Raw genomic sequence first — 20,389 nt, forward strand, 5'->3', positions numbered from 1 at the left:
AAAATTCCTTTGTGAACGTATTTTATTTATCAAATTATTTATTATCATTTATTTATCAAAAAACAAAAGGCCCAAAAAAAAGTGCAAGAGATCTGCAATTCGCAACTGAATAGGATAGAGAACACAGCTTATCGCAGTCTGCAGAGAGTAAATAAAAAAAATTAATGTTTCTGTGCTTGTGTGTCCTGAAATCATCACTGCTGACCAAATATCACTGAAAAAGAATAACGAAGAACTTCATCTGAACAAATCATAAGAGTACGTTGAAAAACTGTGAAAGTTGGCCTTAAATTAGCAGAAAAATAAGATGCTTGGGAAATTACCTGAAAATATGCTAATCCAGGTTTCCATCTCTTAAGAATAATCTCTCAAAAAAGATGGGTGGATAGATGGATGGAACAAATTTTTCATTTTCATTCAAAATCATTTTTCATTGAAAATTTTTCACGGTCTTTCAAACTTTTAATGTCCCTGAACACATCATTCGGAAACATTTCATAAGCAGCTGCATTTGAGTAGAATTGGTGTACATTCATGTGTGCAGACGTGCTATGATTTCATCAAGGGATACCAACACCAAGTCCTACACAACAGATCATACGTAAGCAAATTTTATGTTCTAGATGCACTCTATACTACTTAGTTTCTTGTATCACACACACACACACACACACACACACACACTTCTAGATGAAAGGACCAGATAAAAGGAAATACAGTGAAGAATTGCATGTATGGGCTAATTCATAGGATATTATCTATGTGGAGTGCGTCCCCGAAGAGTGTGTGTTTGGCCGCCAGCTATATGTGTGTTTGATCGGGCTAAATTCATCCATCATTGCAGATAAATGGAGCTTATTGGGATTTTATGGCCCAGAGAGTATTAAAAAATGTTAATGAAGTGTGGTGTAAGTTAATCATGGCCTGCAGTGCCAGGCTGTGATCACACCACCTGCGTGTGTGTGTGTGTGTGTGTGTGTGTGTGCGTGTCTTTGTGTGTCTGTGTGTGTGAGCGCGTGTGCTATTTTACATTTTTTACTGTACACACTGGCACAAAGCCACAATGTAGTGTGTTGATGTTGGAGCAGGATGGGAAGTAAAGAAATACTGTCAAAATATGACAGAAGCTGCTGGAGCAAGGAAAGAACTTGAAAGATGAGTGTGTATATAATATATAGCTATATCAATATATTCTGTAAGAATTTACCAACCAATTTGTCACGGATCTGCGGTAGGACCGTCACACAGACACAGGACTCTGAAACAAGCATAGTTTGAGACAGCAAGTTACTTTGACCAGGTGAACAGGTCAACAGATGCTGGGCAGGAACAGGCAGGAGGCGCTAGCGTTCGCTTACGAGGGGAGAAGTCTAGTTGAGGACGGGCGGCTGGGCGAAAGGCTCTGGCACACAAGAAATTCAAAAATGCGCAAGTGGGTAGTTATTCGTGGAAAGAGGTAGCCTGCATGTTGTGCACAGAAGAGAGCATCTGATAGCTTGGCAACAAATTCACAAAGGCCAAACGGCGTGTAGAGATAAAGAAGAATGGCGGGGGAGGGAGTCAGTCCCAGTTCTGTACGCCTCGCTGCAACAGCTCGACCACCACCAACGTGACTTATTGGGTTTGCCACCAGCATGGCGCTGTCGCGTCATCTCTGTTGTTGTTTCTTTGCACGTGTAATGTATGGCTGTGACCTAGGAGGACGTCTTCCAGCGTTCTACGCCCAAGTTTCTCCCAAAGTATGAAATGTCAAGACCAAAAGGATTGCATTGTTGTTTTGGCTGCCCTGGAAGCAAGAAAAAAATACCATGCTTCACGTGGAGTATTTATGGGCCTTAAATAGCCAAACAGAAAGCAGAACGGCCATCTTGAGCCGGATCTCGATCAGAGAACTCAGAAGATGAGGCACGCCGGAAACATTTGTCCGGCCCAGGCAGCACTCTGCACAGTTACTCTCCTCCTTTCGTTGAAATTAGCCAATGTAATGTCCAATGTGCCTTTTTTTGGTATGAATCGCCATTTTTAAAGTTTGCCTTCATGTTTACTATTTAAAACCATACAGGGGGGCGACCTGACACACCTCCAGGAAGAGTCAAAACCTGGAGGGTTCCAATGTTAAATAGTTAAATAGTTACACACACCCTGAAAAGTTGTTGGTCGTTGACCTACCGGTGGCACTAGAGTGAAATACTTACATTGTTTCTTGCATTTCTTTCAAAACTGTTAGAACAACTGAACGATGAAAGTCCTAAACCCGCTTTACTTTCACCTCTGGGAATACCGACGTAAGATACTTCATATATTCATTAACCTTTATTCAACCAGGCAAAAAACCCACTGAGATCAGGATCTCTTTTGAAAAGGTGACCTGGCCAGGAGGTCAGCAGCAACATGTTCTAAAGATTTTTCAAAGTGACGAACTTGCATTTACATATTCACACCTTTGTGTCGTCTATTTGTGCATGTACGGGCATTTAATTCATGTTCTTTAAAAAAGACCTAATCATTCTCTTCTCACACACTTGTCTTAACTCACAGTATTGATATCTCTATTTGTGTATGTGTGTGTGGGTGTGCAGGTCTCGCCGTGGCTAGCGCCCTGGTGGACGTGTCGCAGCAGATGTGCGTTGGATACAAGGAGAAGTCGGGGGGCCTCCGGAACCGCAAACAGCAGCCCACTGCACAGCCGTCCACCTGCATCTGACCACGCCCGCCCCCACCCACCTTCCGGCGTCCTGCACCCCCCCTTCCATCGGCCCGCCCCTGCCTCGCCTGGCCTGAACCCCCCCATTCCCCCTCCTCCTCCTCCAGAGACTTCTGCCTGCTCTGGCCCATCAGGAAGAGGTGCATGCTGGGAGGCAGAACAGGAACATTATAGGGGGGGGGGCTGACTTTCTCCACCCGCTCCTCCTGTCTGACTCTCCGAACTGAAACTGGGCTCAGGGGGATGGGGTGGCGGGGGCAGGGGCTGGCTGGCGGGCGGGCGGGCGGGGGGGGGGGGCAAAAACATTGACATGGGTCGGACCCCGCCTGGTCAGAGTGGCTTGCTGCTAGAGGAGACCCTCTACCTAACTTATTGTTTTTTTGTTTTTGTTTGTTTCCTTTTTGTTTTTTCTTTTTTAGTTTTGGTTTCCAAAGCAGGAACAAACCAGATTTTTCCTTTTTCCAGCTGCACACACACATGAACATACACACATACACACACTTCTCCTGGACCCTTGTAACCATTAGCGACCCTACTTGTCGCCTACTGTCGCGCCCGGCAGCACGGCCAGGAGGCCAAATGTCACCGGCGTTGTGCATAGCATCAACTTCTGAGCGAGAGAACAGCATGTTCTGTCTTCCTTTGACGAGGATTGGCCGCAGGGGGCCGCCATCTAACAAGCCCCAAGCGTCACTAATGGGCCTCCGTGTCTTCTCCTCTTTGGCCAGTCTGGAGCTTTGCCTGCGATTGGCTAACCCCTCGTTCTCTCTCAGTCCGTCTTTCGTGGACCATCTGACTAGGCAAGACAGAAAAAAAAAAAAACGTGGCGCTCGTCTGGCAGACGCTCCCGTGGCCGGCCGCCTGGCCGGCCCCGTGTCCGAACTGAGAGCCGGCACCCGTTGAAACGTTTCCAGCTAATTACTGCTACTGTCGCGGCATGAGCAACACGCACATACACATACACAGACACACTACATTAGACCGGGTAATGAACAAAACTCCTGCGGTGTTTGCACGACGGCCACCGGGCAGCGCCGGCTGTGCCGGTTATGGATCCTCCGACCACCTGAGCCGAGCGATACGGTGAAAGGCCATCTGACGGGCGGGTAGAGGTTCGGGGGGGGGCTCTGGTATTGTGACAAGTCCATATTTTTCTCTATATTTCAGCGGCACAGGTGCAAACAGAGTGAGACCCTTCTGGACCCTTTGACAGTGTTTTTATGGACGGTTCTTAAGGTTCTCTCGCCACCGTGGGCCCGCGCCACGAGCACCCCGGGGTCAACCAAAAGGAATGGAGTTTCTTTTTTTTTTTTTCTTTGCACTTTAAGAGGACTGAGTCTGGTTCCTTAGGAAAGGCCTGCCAGCGATAGCTAACAGATCCTTTGTCTCCGCCTCAGCCCACCTAAGTCAGATTTTATCAAATGTGTAACTCCACTCAGGCTTGTTACTTGATTACTTCAGGCCAGTTTTATGCAGGACCAGGTTCAGGAAGCCAGACGGTGGGTCCACATGGGGGTGCCATCCGCAGAGATGCAATTTTTTCTTCTTCTGCATTTTTTTGCCCAATCTGCATGCTGAGGGAAACGCGATACAAAACTCAGTATTAAATGATTTACATCGAGACAACGCGGCCGGTGGGTCGGTGCCCGGTTCTCACTGCTCAGCATCCGTTTCCACGAAAGCACATCTTATTTCCATTCAGTTTACATGCCACTCCCAGCTGATTCCCTCTACCTGCTGCTTATACACATTTTCAGATGCCTGAGAGTTTTAAGGTTTTGTCAGAATTGGTCCCCATGGTTACTGTGAGTAACCGACTTATTCTGCTCTGTCAAGGAAAATAATCTTTTCCTCTTATTCCAGTTTTATAGGAGAAGATCTGGACTTCTCTGCAATAGAAAAAGAGAGAAAGAAATATCAGCTTCACTGAGCTGCTGCCTGGAATTATTTCCAACTTCTTTTTGTTTTGCTTGTTTCCTTCTACTCGGTCTCCACAGTCCTTCCGCAATGTCACTGGTTCCTTTGTTTTTTGTTTTTGCAACATTGAAAAACTGAGGAAAAAACAGCAGAAAAAAGTAGACAGGGAAGAAAAACTGAAGCTGCTGGTTTACATCGAACCCCAGCGCTAGTCAGCATATGGCGCTCAGTTATCCTGCCTAATAACTGTGTGTCTGTGGCCATATTTCACGTGTGTTTCACGTGACCAACTGGAGCCACAAACACACACACACACACACACACACACACACCACAGAGACTGTATCTCCTTCCACCTCAAAAGTTATTAACTCCTCACCCTTTCAGAGGAGAATGGTAATGGAAGGATTTTTAATAAGCGGCATTCTGGCCCCAAAAAGGCTATGTGTCCCCGCTTTCCGTCTCTCACATGCACACGCGCTCACACTCGTCACGCTGCAGCAACTTGCCGCTTGGTTAAAGGCCATACTGTTAGAGCCGGGAAAAGGTCAGAGCATAAAGCATGAACAAAGTTGACACTCTTTAATTATGGGGAGCTGGACGTTCCATCACACACCCATCCCAACGACCCCGGCACTGTCCGGGGAGGCCGAAAGGAGTGTCCGAACTCCTGCTGCCGCCAAGGAATCACAGCTCCTTCACCACTTTAACTTCTTTTTTCTTCTTACTTAATTTGATTCCATGAAGACACAGCCGCTGTAGTAGGTCGTACTTTTTTTTTTTTTTTTTTTTTTTTGAGTTTTCATGCTGCCAAATAAATCCATCAGGCCAGTTTGGAAAGTTGATTTAAAAAAATAAAGCACACACACAACTAAGAAAAAGTCCAGTCGCATTAAAGCGCAGTTTGTTTCTGCCTGCTGGGGACTGAAGGATGACATCTGTGGGAGTTTTATTCTTCACGATTTTGGCTTTTTTTTTCCACCTCCCAGAAGCTCCTTGACCACCAGCTTTGCTCACCTGTTGGCAGCTCAACGGCCGTTGTTTTGAGCCCGGACTTAATTCCAACAAAAAAAAAAAAAAGAAAAACCGACCTGGGTTGTAAAATGCTAGGGGAAAAAAGGCAGCAGTTTGCAATGTAAGAGGCATCTGGAAACTTGACTCTTTTCTTCTTTTTTTTTTTTTTCTTTCTAGCTGGTCTATGATTTCTCTGAAAAATACATCAGTGTGTTTCCACCATCGTTCAAATGAACATGACATTTCCTTCACCTTAAAGTGCAAGGATTTCTGTGACTGAGGGATAGGCATAAATATCAACAGAACTTGGAATAAATTCTTAAAATAATTTATCTGGTAGAAATTTACTAAATTACTTTCCCCAACCGGTGAATCACTTTCACTTTCCCAGCAAATCCACTTGTTTAATTTTTGCTGTCTTCTGAAATAATCAAGGAAATCTGCTAGAAATATTCTGAGAATGTCTTGGCGTCCGTAAGAAAGCAGCCAGGTCAGAAAGAATGTAAACACAAAGGAACAAGTCATGAGTTAAACCAAAACTAAAATGAAATTGTGTAACAGGTCATGACTTAAAAAAGTCATAAATGAAAAATTTAGTTGAAAAGAAATTTATTTACACACTTGAATGATTCAACCACAAGGTTCAATCATCGTGGCACTTTGGTTTTGTGGTCGGGCCACCTGGATATGTCTATGGACCCCTGCTTTAAGAGACCTTAAAATGGACATAACGGAAAAATTACAAGTGAATTCTTTAGTAGTTCAAGGTTAATGGGTTTTTTCCCCATTTTGAGAAAAACTTTTTTTTAATTTAAGGGCAAAATATTTTTGTGCATGAGCACCGATTTAAAAACTGCAAGTTATGGAATGAAAAATGTTCCGATGAAATCAACGCACATTTTTTTAGCAGCGTAGAACACCTTTAACTGAGGGCAGGTGAATTTCTTTTGTGAAAACATTCCCCTTGAGAAGCGAGAAGGTATCCCCCGAGTCACATGACCCTTCATCATCAACATTATGCTGGTCAAGAGACCAGCTTAATGGAGAAGAGACATGTCTTCCTCCTGCTGTGATAACTGAGGCTGAATGTAAAGCAGATGTTTCTGGTACAGCTGCGTATTGAAAATCCCCTGACAGAACCCATCGATCCAATTCAGACCCGGGATGGTTTTCCTAAAGTGCAAGTTAAATTCTACCATGTTCTGTCTTGTGTTCCACCAAGTTTTGTTTTATATCCTTTCCTTCCCTGGGAACGTCCGTCGGCCCAAATCTGCCTCCCACCATTTTTTCTCTCCCTGTACCTGATTATAAACATGTACTTCTGATAAACAGAATTAGCTAAGTGAATTAGCTAACATTTTCAGTAGCTCATCTGCATATTTATTTCAAATCAACGGTTCATTTTATCTTATCCACCAAATTAAAAGTGAATCCTAGATGTTGGAATTATGAAACATTATCTTACCACCTGATTGGTCAACCACTATTGTATCATTTAAAGGGATTCACAGTTATCAAGATGTGTTATTGTCCTATTTGATTAATATCTATACCAGCTACATAAAAATGATAACAAAATCTCTCAACATATCAAAAAAAATTCACGCTCGTGCTGCCATTGTTGTTTACATCGCACTTATGTTTGGTTATTGACATTATGAGGTTGTGCAAAAATATATAATCTGTGCAGCCCTTCCCATTTGAACCTGAGAGAGAGATGTGAGAGAGGAGGATAAAGCTGAAGTCTGGCGTCAAAATGAGCTTAAAAAAAGGCGAGCAAAGACACGAAGGGCAAGTTTGTTGCGATGCTAACGGAGAGCGTCTGTTATAAGTAGCTCCACATTTGTCATCCGCTGTTCACTGTAGACTTACGGACTGCTGGGCCGACTGACTGGGTGACTCGTCGTGCCGGTGCCCGCTCATCAGATGCTACTCCTTTGAGTTGTTGACAACTTAGCGGGAGAACATCCAGCGTCTTGGGCCTGTAACATTTCTGCGAGCCGGCTTCAGTCGTTCTGCAAGGACCTTTTGCATGCTTGTGAAAGAAAAGTGTAGACAAAGCATTTGCCTTTAGTGTCCGTTTAAAACTAGCAGTACTCGTGAGCTCTTTCCGGAGCTTAGCTCTGCTAAATGTGTCAAATGCATCTGGAGAGAAGCGGCGAAAACACAGCCGCCGATCCTCAGGAAGTTGTGTGTTTCCACAAGCAGGTTTCCCACTCCTTTCTTATCTTCTTGTCCTTTGGAAAATTGTCCAGACTTACATCTGTCCTTTTGTTTCCCTTGGACTGGAAATTACAGGACTGTCTCAGAAAATTAGAATATTATGATAAAGTTCTTTATTTTCTGTAATGTAATTAAAAAAAAACAAAAATTACTTTTTCATGATATTGTAATATTTTGAGATAGGATTTTTGAGTTTTCTTAAGATGTAAGCCATAATCAGCAATTTTAAAATAATAAAAGGCTTGCAATATTTCAGTTGATTTGTAATAAATCCAGAATGTATGACATTTTTGTTTTTGTAATTGCATTACAGAAGATAAAGAACTTTATCACAATATTCAAATTTTCTGAGACAGTCCTGTACACCCAGAGGAAGCACAGTGTGGTGTAATTTCCCTTTATACCGTACCGAGCCAAAGGTAACATGAGTAACCTGTATAAGTCATCAACCGAGCAAGCATTGCAATACTAAAGCAATGCCGGCACCCCTTTCTTAATATGTGTTATAAATTGTGATTTTTAAAGAAATCATTCTTTCTTCTTCTGGCAGTTGACAAACAGTAAAGCATATTTGTGCTTATTAGTCCTCCCAGGTCCCTTTCAATGGTTACATGTCCGGCTTTTGAAGTTTCCCACTTCAGAAAGAAAAAGAGCTCCATAGCTGGTTCCCACCACTGGATGTGGCCTGGTCGTCGCTGAGCGACGCCTCAGGCATTTTGAGTTTGTGTGTCTGACTTGGATTCAGTCCTGCAAACTTTCCTGTTCCCTTCCCTGCTTCTTTTGCAGCGGTACTCGGCAGAGTTCTCTGTATGCTGATTGTTGCTATGTCGAAAAAAATATTAAATGAGTGTTTTTTTTTTTCTTTTCTTTTTTTACCAAAACAAAAGATATACATCATTGAATATTTATATTCCGGGCTGTTTACATTGTTTCTACACCTGCTGCTCTGCATCTGCTCCACTCTGAGAAAACTTTGGCAGGACTGTAGTTGCATGCTAATGCTAACGCCACGCATGTGTGTGTGAGAAAGTGCATTAGGTAGGAAAAGAAAGAATAAAAACACACACTTCTTCTTTCAAGTCACTGCTGAAGTTGATCTTGTAAAGTTTTAGGCTTTGAAAATCAGCAGGAGATTTTTGTGTGAAATAATGAAATAAAAACTGCAATATATGGGTTTATTTATCCATTTTAAGTTGCAGCTTGCATTGGTTCAGAGGTGGCTCAGTGCACTCCTTAGTGGCTGAATCCATAAACATAACTAGCTACATACTTTAATAGAAAAGATAAAACTTTCAAGACAGAAATATTTCAAAATTGGTTGGAATATAACTTGCTCCAAGAAATGTTGCAAAAAATATCGTGGGAAAACCAAACAAATCGCAAAATTCATTTCCCATAGACTGAATTCTAAAGAGCATGAAAGTAGGAAAATGAAAAACAAATCTTTTTAACAGCTGGCAAAATAAACAGAATTAAAGGACCTGTAGACGAAAGAGGCCTGTTAATTATCAAGGTTAAAAAAAAACATAGCATGGCATTCATATGAAATATAATTCAAACAAAATCCAGAAAATGAATTAAAGTATAAATATGCGTCATGGAAATATTTCATTTATTTATTTATTGTTTCGGCCCCCGGGTCTTGAACTTCAACCTACGGTTGGCCGACTCCGCAGCGGTGACGAATTACAGCGCCAAAGAGCACAAAAACCCGGTATTTCTCCCCGGCCTCGACATCCTCCTCCTCACGTGAACATTGTTACATCCTCTCCCTCCTCCTGGGTGCTAAAGTTCACATGATTTGCACGATTAGCTCCCGCCGCCGTTTCTGTCCCACGAGCTGCTTGGGAGCGTCCGCTTGCCCTGGTGGCCGTCGCCCGGGGAGACACTGCACGGGATATGGCGTCGCTACCAAGCCTCAACCTTTTACCGGGTGACCCTTCTGACTCCGCGCTGGGCCTGGTTTTCCGCCTCCGTAGTTTAATGTACGCAAAGAGAAACACGCCGCAGGAGTAGTAGTTGTTGTCAAACACTGGCAGCGTTAAGAATTCAAATAATGATATATTTAAAGGGTTAAAGCGTCAGAACGAGGTCACTGTTAAAGAGTTGCCCTTTTTTTCTTTGCATCTTGTATAGCGGCATTATATATACACATATATACATATATATATATGTGTGTGTGTGTGTGTGTGTATGTATGCATATGTATGTACATATATAGTCAAGAGAAATTATTCATAACCCAGGGGTATGGATAATTTTGTATTTGACCATATATATATATACATACGAAAATAAATATATATATATATGTGTATGTATGTATATATATACTAAGGAAATTGTTTGTTAATATGTATAATTTAGCAACTGATCTTTCCTTTTTTATTTTATTAGTATCATTATATATTTTTTGTAAATCGAAAAGTATTGTGAATGACTTTCTGTTGAACAGTTGAAAAAAATGGCGAATCTCTGCAGGCTTTTAAGATGTGACTCAGATAAAAAGAAAAAGTAGAAAAAAAAACGCTTATTTTGTATGTAAGATGAGCAAATGTAAAGACAAACAAGCATCACTAGAGGCTGAAGAAACTTGAGGATAAATAGCTTATTGAACTTGTAATTACTGATGTACATAAAAGAATGACAGAACATTTTTGTCTATTATTAAATGTGAAAATCCAAAAAACTCGCCATTTGTCTTTTTTTCTTAACCTTCACGGGAGTCGCACTCACCACTGTTCCACAAGCAATAGAAAAATGTTCGTGAACAACAACTGCTTGTAAAAGCCACAATCAAGGACGTACTGCACAACTGTTTCCATGGTTACCAATGTTGAAAAGACCTGGAGTGCACGCTAACCCACTGGTTTCTTTAAACGACAAAAGACTGGTGATCATACATTTACCGATTGCACTTGATGATTGTTCACAGGTAACAGGATTGATCAAATCGTATCAAATCAAACTCTGGCCGGAGCAACAATGTCCAGTCCTGCAACGGTTTGGAGATATAAGAAAAAAAAAAAATGCAGCTAATATCCTCCATCTTTATTAATGTGATGAAGGTTATTCGTCCCTTTTTCCCAATCAGTCAGTAAAAATATCTGATTTCACAAAATCATAGGATCTTGTTTGTCACATTTAATAGCTTTCCTGCCTCAGCTGTGCACTGGACTGCAGGCACCTGTTGCAGCTGTCATTGAAAAAGGAAACTTCTTTTTCCGCGGTAAATCTTCCTTGTTTTTAATGTAGTTTTAATTTATGTCGTGTATGTTTTTCCACCACAGATGTAGCAGAACATGTAGAGCCCACACAGAGCGAACTTCGTCGACCACCTGTTAGAACCAGGAACTTTCTAGCCGCAAGGGAGAGCTCTGACTTGCGCAGCCTTAAACTCGCTCAGGATATGAAGTAGGAAGTGCTCCATTTCCCCCGCCAATGAGTGTAAGATCTTCAACAGCTGTTTGACGCGGTTCCCTCCCGATAACTCTTGTGGTTCTGTCACTCCGGCTCACTGATGTTCCCCAGAGGAGGTCCCCTGCGCTCCGAAAGCCTCCCTGTCAGATTGTCTTATCAGTGTAATTACACGAGAACATCACAAGTCTCGTTTTCGTTTCTTTTTTTCCAGCTTGCATTTGATATGTGTGGCCTGCAGGGTTGTTCGCAGTTCAAACGCATGGATTATTCACGTTAAAACAACAGATGGGATATATGTATATTTATATACAAATGACAAATGAGAAATACGAGTGTGTTTTCGTACATATATACGTATATATATACACACACACACACACACACACACACACCTATATATACATATATATATATGTATGTATAGGGCAGAGCATGCAGTGGTGATGGCTTCGGCCTCTCAGCACGAAGGGCTCTGGTTCAACTCCGACAAGGGGACCTTTCTGCGTGGAGTTTGCACGTTCTCCTTATATCTGCGTGACTTTTCGCCGGTAAACATTCTCATAAAAATTGAATTAAATGATCACATGACAGGAGTAACGTTGATCAAATGTGACACTGATTTTCAGTGTTATGCTTTCAAAGTTATATGGTTTTACAAGGACTTGAAAAGCAAGCAAAAAAAAAAAACAATAATTTCTTCGGACACCTAGTATCGTGAGAACAATTGATTTTAGTATAACATCAAAAGTGTGTGTGTGGGGGGAGGGGGGTACATAAAGAGGGCTGCTGAACCTTGGATTGCCTGAGCAGACAACACAACCCCGACAATGCATCTCGACAATGCATCATCTTTCAATGCATCTCAATGCACACTACCAGATGAAGGCGGCCAGATAACAGGAAACGCAGTGAAGAATTGCATGTATCCATTGTGTGTGTGTGTGTGTGTGGGGGGGGGGGGGGGGGGGGTAATTCAAAGGATATTATCGATATTATCTAAGTGGAGTGTGTCCCTGAAGAGTGTGTTTTGTAATTGTTTTTCTGTCAAAATTCTATGTCTTCAAATGAGAACTGAGGGCAACTAGAGGTGAAACAAACTCATACACGTGCAACCGCCGCAGTAGTGATGTGCCTTGCACAAAAGTGAATCATCAGAGCTCAGCTCTCACAGTGCTCGGCCCTCTTTGTTTTGATTGGCCAGCATGGCCGCCATGCGGCCAATCACATCTGATGACATGGGACCATACCATTATGTGAAAACAGAGAGGGGAGCAGTGCCAACAGGCATTGCAGCCGTTAATACTGTTGGCTTGAGTTTGGTTCCGGTTCTGTGTTGTGGATTAGTTATAATTTGGAATAAAAAAATTTGATTAGAATATTAAAAGTAAGAATGTTTTTGTAACAAAATAAATGCACAAATTAGCCTTTTGTGAAACTTTGCAACTTCTCAGCTTCTCAGACTTCTGTTGGCGGCGCGGGGCAGGAGGTAGAGCAATCGTCCCCTGGCACCGGTGGACAGCATGCCTGCTGCTCATGGTTCATCCATGATGGGTTTATTGCAGGGACTGAATTTCACGACAGAGATTAATAAGGGATAAATTGTAATGATAAAAAAAGGGGTTTTCAACACACACACAAAAATGCTCTTGAAATACGTTCATTTTCTAAACGCCTTTTTTTCTGTAATTAATGAATCATAATAAACGTGTTAAAGTTCCAGCCCTGATATGTATTTTATATTTCCTCCAGAATTTCTCCTTCATTCATCATGTAATATGAACTATTCAGGTTTTTAGGTCAAAGCAAATTCAACTCTTGACTGTTAGAGCCACGCTTTTCACTGTGGCAGAGTGAACGGCTGAGGAGCAGATAGATGGAGGAGGAGGAAGAGTGTGTGAAGGAGAAAATGGAGGAGAAGATCAAGGACAAGGAAGAAGAGGTGGAGAAGAATTTAAGGAGGGAGAACAGGGAGGAGGAGGAGGAGGAGATGATGGAGGAGAAGGTCTTCAGCTGGTTTTGTTCCTCCAGGATTCTGTGCTGTTGGCGTTATCAAGGTGGTGAGTTGAAAGATTACAGAGGAACCATTGATCTATCTATCTATCTATCTATCTATCTATCTATCTATCTATCTATCTATCTATCTATCTATCTATCTATCTATCTATCTATCTATCTATCTATCTATCTATCTATCTATCTATCTATCTATCTATCTATCACTATAATCATGTGACATCATTGTCGTCTGATGGTTGTCCGACTCTTATTGGATTGTTATTACACATATTTGTCTGATGGCAGTCTGATGTAAATTACGCAAATCCGAGGGAAAGATAAAACCTTCATCCTGATTCAGAGGTCTGTGATTTCTCCATATAATTGCTGCTGATCGCCTCCTCCGTTAAGTTGACAGAAGACAAACAACCCTTGTCTCCAGATTACCAGATAAAATGGTCAAAAAACTTCTCTAACAACTGATGGAACCCAAACATTGGGTTCTGCCCCTCATCCTTCCAGTGGTCTGATGTCATCTGCTTATGGCACAGTACCAGTGAGTGGGCCTGTGGGAGGCCTGGCCCACATAGCCGGTGACCCAGAATGCAGCACTTAATGTTGATTACCGCCTGCAACAGCAACAGCTGGAGGACCCGTTTGTGGCGACTCCAGCCAAACCATGATGAAGATTTTTTTCAAAACGTAAAAAAAAAAAAAAAATCCTAAGAAAAATTAAAAACTCCGACTTTAGATCTGCATACTTTTTACAATTTCTCAGATCAGAAGAATGGGAGTAAGTCTAGAAACAAAGCACTGCTTTTGAAAAAAAATAAAAAATGTCCTTAAATGGGGACAGAAGGTGTATCTTTGTGGACTCATGTCAGTGGTCTGTGGCGTTGCATCAAAAATACAAACTCTCGCTTCAAACCAAGCGCGGTTTCGGTTTCAGCAAACAAACAGATATCCTCCAAAAGTATTCATGGAAAAGCATTCGATTGTATACTTAACTACCAAACTGCGTAGTTTTGCTCCTCAGGTGTTAAAACCCACTGTCCAATGAGTACTTGCGAATTGCCATGTACCTTTCATCGTCTAGCTCTCATCGAGATTTTCACACCTGTACAATAAAAAAAATGAAATAAAAAAACAAAAACAATATACGTGAGATCAAAATGTAAAATTTACGCCGATGAGAACAAAAATCAAACACTTTGCTGACAGGAAGTAGATTTAGCAAAGAAAAAACAGGAGAAAAAAAAGATGTCCACTGATAGGGAAAAATGGTTCATTTAACGGGATATTAACAACCCTAAGCTATTAGGGCTTTTCCTTCTCTCTCCATTGGCGTCCTCAAATACTCACGTCCTCCTTAGCGGGTATGTCAGTGGTTATTATGCTAATTGTGCTTCCGCTATGATGGACCACCGGTGTCATCAACATGTGAAAAATGAAAGAGATTTTGCCTCATTTGTCTTCAGCTGCCAATAGTAGGTGCACAAATAAAGAAATTAATACATAAAATAAAAAAATAGAAAAATTCATCAATGCAACATCTGTGTGATGTGTATGCTGATGTTTCCCATGCGTGAAGGACTCAAAATGTGTCTGTCCTCATATGAGGACAAGGAGGTTAAATGATGTTTGTGGGGGTTTATCTTCAAGCTGGCAGAGACGTCCTGGCTTTGGCTCCTTGTTACTTTCCACTCCCTGCCCCAGGAGGTCCCACGCCCGGCAGCCCCGCCCACAGCTGCTCTTTCCCTAACAACCTTTAGGAAACACGGTGCTTTCTTTACACCCTAATTTTATTAATGTTTCTGATGCGCACCTTCGTGCCCCCAAAGTATCGGGATGAGTCTCGGGGATTATCCCCCATCTGACATATAAAAAGCAAAACTTTGGATTTTTTTTTTCCATTATCACTATCATTTTTTATTATTATTTTCCCAACTTATGAGTATTATAGGCATCATATATATGGTACATACTGTGGAGAAGATATAGTACAGTAACACTGTACTATAACATCCTGACAAATTACATTCCGCTAGGGAATAGACTGTAACCAAACACGCACGCACTCTCACAATTTAAAATCTGAGTTTTATTCACATAACCCCTTCTATTCCATTCACATAACCCCTTCCATTCAGAAGTTGGAATTGGAAATGTGGTGGACAGTTTAACTCCCCCCCCCCACTGGCAAAACAAACATGTATATAAACAACACGCGACAAGATGGCAATTTCGATTTCCATAACGTAATTCAACATAAACACCTTGGAGGTGTGATGATGGTATTCAGTGATGTTTCTGATCATTTGATCTCCTCCATGTTTCCCCACTATAATCCGTTTGGTTCCAATGATTCCAAATAATTTCCTCTTGTATTGTGTTTCTATTCCCAAAATGTTGATTTTAGCGGCTGTGAACCATATTGCCGTAACTGGCAGTGCTGCTTCCAATAGCAACAGTTTATAATGCATTTATATATATATAGTTTATCATAGAAATAAAGAAAATGACAAGAAAGGACAAACTTGTTTAAATTCCATATGAATAATCTAATGTTTCAGCAATGTGATTATTTCAAATCAAAATTTGTATTTGTTATGGGATGTTTCCAGTGTTTAGCCTCACAGCAAGATGAATTCTGCAGTTTTCTCCCAAATGCCAAGAACATGCAGTATAACTTGAGACACTTAAATTCCCAGAGGTGTGAATGAGCGAGAGAATAGTTGTTTGTCTTTATGACGTGTGAAACCAAGAATGAGAACGCTTGTCTCTCTATGTGTTCCTTTGGCAACCGGTCCTGAGTGAACCCTGCCTCCTACCCAATGATAGCCGGGATATGCTCCCGCCCCCCTGCGACCCTGACTGGTATAAATAATGAATGAATATTCCAAGAAAGTTCTGGCCGCGCCATCAGCCCATGACACATTAGCAGAGATAAGAAATATGCAACTCTCGTGCTCTTGTCTAAGCTAATAGATATGATTTTACCTCCTTTTCGGGTTTTGTCAAGAACTACGGAAAGACTGATCTTCATCTCGGAATTGTTCACATTCAACACAACCGTGGGGTGTAACATAGCAAATTATTGTATGCAAACGCTTACTTTATACTAACAGTAACTATTCGCCGCAAAATTGATGGAAATAACAAATGAGTTGATTCAGTAAACTCCAGAACACAAGGGAATGCCAGAGTTCTCTTGATCTGCATGAAGTGAGACATAGTACGGGTCATGTCCCCCCACTGTTTAGGAGACCATAAATGCAGCACAAGAGTGGCACTCAATATCACTGACAGCTTTTGTTTCCCAACATATTTGTGAGATTGGGTGCCAGCTCTGGCAAAACTGCCGCCCCCTCTGCTTTCTTCTTCTATTCAAGCTTTGCTCTGCTGGGTAGACAACTCACAGTCATTGGTGTTGCAATAAGATTCGGCGGGAATGTAACCGACAATAAACAAAGGAGATGGGACTCCGCAAAGGATGATGACACTCTGAAAACCAAAATGCTGCCAAAAAACAAAAGTGGTGGTGAGTGTTTATTACAATGTAGTTTACTGAATTAGGGGCGTGGGTGAAGCACTAAAACACCATTTCTGACATGTGGCAAAATGGGAAAATAATGCATTGCTTTCTTGTGCCTCAGGGGGGCACAAGCCAGTGCCTCTCTGAGCCGGTTACATGCCTAGGGTGCGTCAGGAAGGGCATGCGGCGTATAACTTGAGCCAAAACCAAATATATGAATCTAAGAATCTCATATCGGATCGGTCAAGGTCCGGGTTAACAACGACCACCATTAGTGCCAATAACCTACATGGTGCCAGTGGAAATTGGGCTACCATGGGTCAAATAAGGAGAGGAGGACGGCGTGTTCGGAAGCAGAGAGAGACAAGGAAAGGCAAGAGTCTGGGACTGAGAGAAGGGACTTGACATTGGGACGATGACAGGAAATAATAGAGTCGGTTGACATGATGCAGAGAAGCAAGGTGGAAAGGTAGTACGGCTAGAAGCTTGGGAGCAGGTTTTAAGTTGTACTATCATGGTACTCACAGGAAGAGAAATTGGGTAGGATTTATCTTGAGGGAGGAGTGTTAGGAATGTTCTGAAGGGGAAAAATGTCAGATAGACTGATATGTTTTCGGCTAACAATTGAGGGTGTGATGCTCAATGTTGTTAGTGGCTATGTCCCACAGGTGGGAAGTTCTGGAATGAGATAGATGAAGTAATGCAAAATATCCCGATAGGTAACGGTGGTAATTGGTCCAGACTTCAATGGGCATGTTGGCTCAGGCTTTAGAGGTGATGAAGAAGTGATGAGCAGATTTGGGAAAACAGGATAGGAATGCAGAGCGCCAGATGGAGGTAGGCTTCGCAAAAGGATGGAAATGGCTGTAGTGAGTCCTTTTCCAGGAAAGGCAGTAACACAGGGTAACTTATGAGAGCGGAGGTAGGAGCACACAGGTAGACTACATCTTCTGAAGATGAGGTAATCTGAAGGAGATCAGTGACTGCAAAGTAGTGCTTGGTGAGAGTGTAGCCAGACAGCATAAAATGGTGGTTTGTAGGATGACTCTGGTGACAAGGAAGATCAAGAGGACAAAGGCAGAGCTGAGGACAAAGTGGTGGAAGCTGAAAAGGGAGGAACGTTGCGTGGTTTCAGAGAGAAGTTGAGAAAGGCTGTGGGTGGTCAGGGCTTCCAGATGATTGGACAACTCAGCTGATGTGATCAGGGAGATAGGTAGGAGAGTACTAGGGCAGGAAGGATGAGACCAGAGGATCTCTGGTATTGTTTGAGGAAGTCTGGAGCAGCAGAGAAGTATGTTCGACTGGTGCAGGACATGCACGCTTGCTGTGAGACAGTGGTGAGGTGTGGTGTTGGTGTAACAGAGAAGTTCAAGGTTGAGGTGGGACTTCATCAGGAACCAGCTCTGAGTCCTTTCTTGTTTGCAGTGGTGATGGACACATTGACAGATGAGGTAAGACAGGAATCTCCAAGGACCATGATATTTCCAGAGTTCATTGTAATCTGTGGCGAGAGCAGGGAACAGGTTGAGGAAATCTTGAGGGGTGGAGGTATTTGCTGGAAAGGAGAGGAATGAAGGTTAGTCACAGCAAAGCAGAATATATGCGTGTGAATGGGAGGTACCCGGCTGCAACGGTGAGCCTACAGGGAGTGGAGATCAAGAGGTTGGGGGAATTCAAGTTCTTAGGGTCAACACTCCAGTGCAGGGGTCGGCAACCCGCGGCTCCGGAGCTGTATACGACTCTTTCATCCATACAATTCGGCTCTGAGTGTCTTGGAAAAATTAATTATAATTATTTGATTGAAGTTTTTTTTTTTATTTGTGTTAGTTCCTTTTTTAAATTTTAGTTCAAAGTTGGAAGATTGTTGTGATCTTGAGATATTAAAATAAAATTATTTTTATTATTTTTTGACACTCAAAATATACGTCACACTCGCGGAAGCCGGTATACCCGCCAAGACGCCGTCAATTTGTTGACGCTTTCAACCACAGGTAGGCAAAATATAAAAAAGCAATACATACAGTGGTACCTTTATTTTAGACGTCAAAAAGTGTTTTCTTTTCCGTGGAAACCGGGTCCAAATGGCTCTTTGGGTGTTAAAGGTTGCCAACCCCTGGTCCAGAGGAATGGAGAGTGTAGAAAAGAGGTAAAGAAGCGATTCCAAGCAGGTTGGAATGGGTGGAGAAAAGTGCCAGGAGTACTATGCGATAGAAGACCATCAGCCAGAAGGAAAGGAAAGGTGTACAAGACAGTGGTGAGACCAGCGATGCCGTATGGCCTAGAAACTGTGACATAGACGAAAAGACGGGAGGCAGAGCTAGAGGTTGCAGAAATGAAGATGTTACGGTTCTCTTTAGGAGTGACCAGGATGGATAGGATCAGGAATGAGTCCATCAGAGGAACAGCACATGTTTTGAAGAGAAGGTCAGAAGAGCCAGAATGAGATGGTTCGGTCATGTACAGAGGAGGGATAGTGAACATATTGTTAGACGCATGAGGTCAAGAGCAGTGTATACCAGCGTCTTTTGCGTCACGGCACATATTTTACATTAGGAAAATCCCACGACACACCACCAAATAAATATGTAAAAAATGTTTTTAATGAAATAGAATGAAACTGTTGTTTGGGGCAATTTCTTTAACAGCACCAGGGCAGAGCATTTCTTCTGATTTTGCAGGAGGGTAATATAAATGTCTCTGCCACGGTGTTCGGCTGTTTGGATTTAGCAATGAGTTCAGCAACTTTGTAGCTAGCTTTCAGAGCTTTCTCACTCATCTTGGTGTTTTCTTCAAACTGCCTGTTTGTTGGTTTGTTTACACAGATGAACAATATAGTGATCTTGAAGTGAAGGGTGTTTACTTTGGAGATGGTGTTTGAGTTTGAGCAGCTTTACCCCACACACCAGGCACACCAGGCATTATGGAATCGGCTGAATTGGTTCCCCGGTTAAAGTGAATTCAAACGCATTATAACTTTCATTGTATTGTCTTGGGCTCACCTTTTTCTCTTTCATCTGAACACTACTCATACTTAGCTCTTCATCTGGGTCAGAATGTTCTTCAGGACCAGAAGGTCCTGATTGAGTACTTTTTCTTTTAAAATATTTATCTGTTGTGTATCCCTGCCGCTGTCTCATTCGAAGCATCACTAATTTCTCTGCTGTTTGAGCAGCAGCAGGTAGATACACAGGTAAATTCACTACCTGTTGCCATCTAGTGGAAGAGCATTTAACTTCTCTGCCTGTTACTGCATGGTGCCTTCATAGATAGACATACAAAGACACATTATTTGCTATGAATACATTATTTTTCTACAAATCTTTCCTTCCACAGCACCCCTGATGATCTCCCACCGAACTCTCAATCGGTGTTTGGGAATCAAGAGGAAGACCAAAGAGAAGATTTATGGACGCAGAGAGAGAGAGGATATGAAGGTAGTTGGCGTGAGAGAGGCGGATACAGAGAAAAGGGTTAGATGGAGAGGGTTGATTTGCGGTGGCGACCCCTGAAGGGAAAAGCCGAAAGGAAAAAAAGAAGTTCGTATAAAGGATCAAGATAAGGGGTTTAAGTGCTAATGCCTC

General features: G+C 42.3%; 1 protein-coding gene across 2 annotated transcripts in view; it reads left to right on the forward strand.

Moving 5' to 3' along the window:
- atrn (attractin) overlaps positions 1-2,931 on the forward strand; it is a 128,450-nt gene extending 125,519 nt beyond the window's left edge. For both annotated transcript variants that reach the window (XM_086152461.1, XM_086152471.1), the window contains exon 29: positions 2,580-2,931. In XM_086152461.1, the coding sequence (XP_086008587.1) occupies positions 2,580-2,704 (125 nt within the window). In that variant the 3' untranslated portion in view covers positions 2,705-2,931. The remainder of the gene's footprint in view (positions 1-2,579) is intronic.
- Positions 2,932-20,389: the final 17,458 nt, after the last annotated feature.

Source organism: Fistularia commersonii, chromosome 1 (assembly GCF_037954325.1).
Source record: "Fistularia commersonii isolate RoL2024-O1a breed Wild chromosome 1, RoL_Fcom_v1.0, whole genome shotgun sequence".
In the NCBI taxonomy this organism is placed as follows: Eukaryota; Metazoa; Chordata; class Actinopteri; order Syngnathiformes; family Fistulariidae; genus Fistularia; species Fistularia commersonii.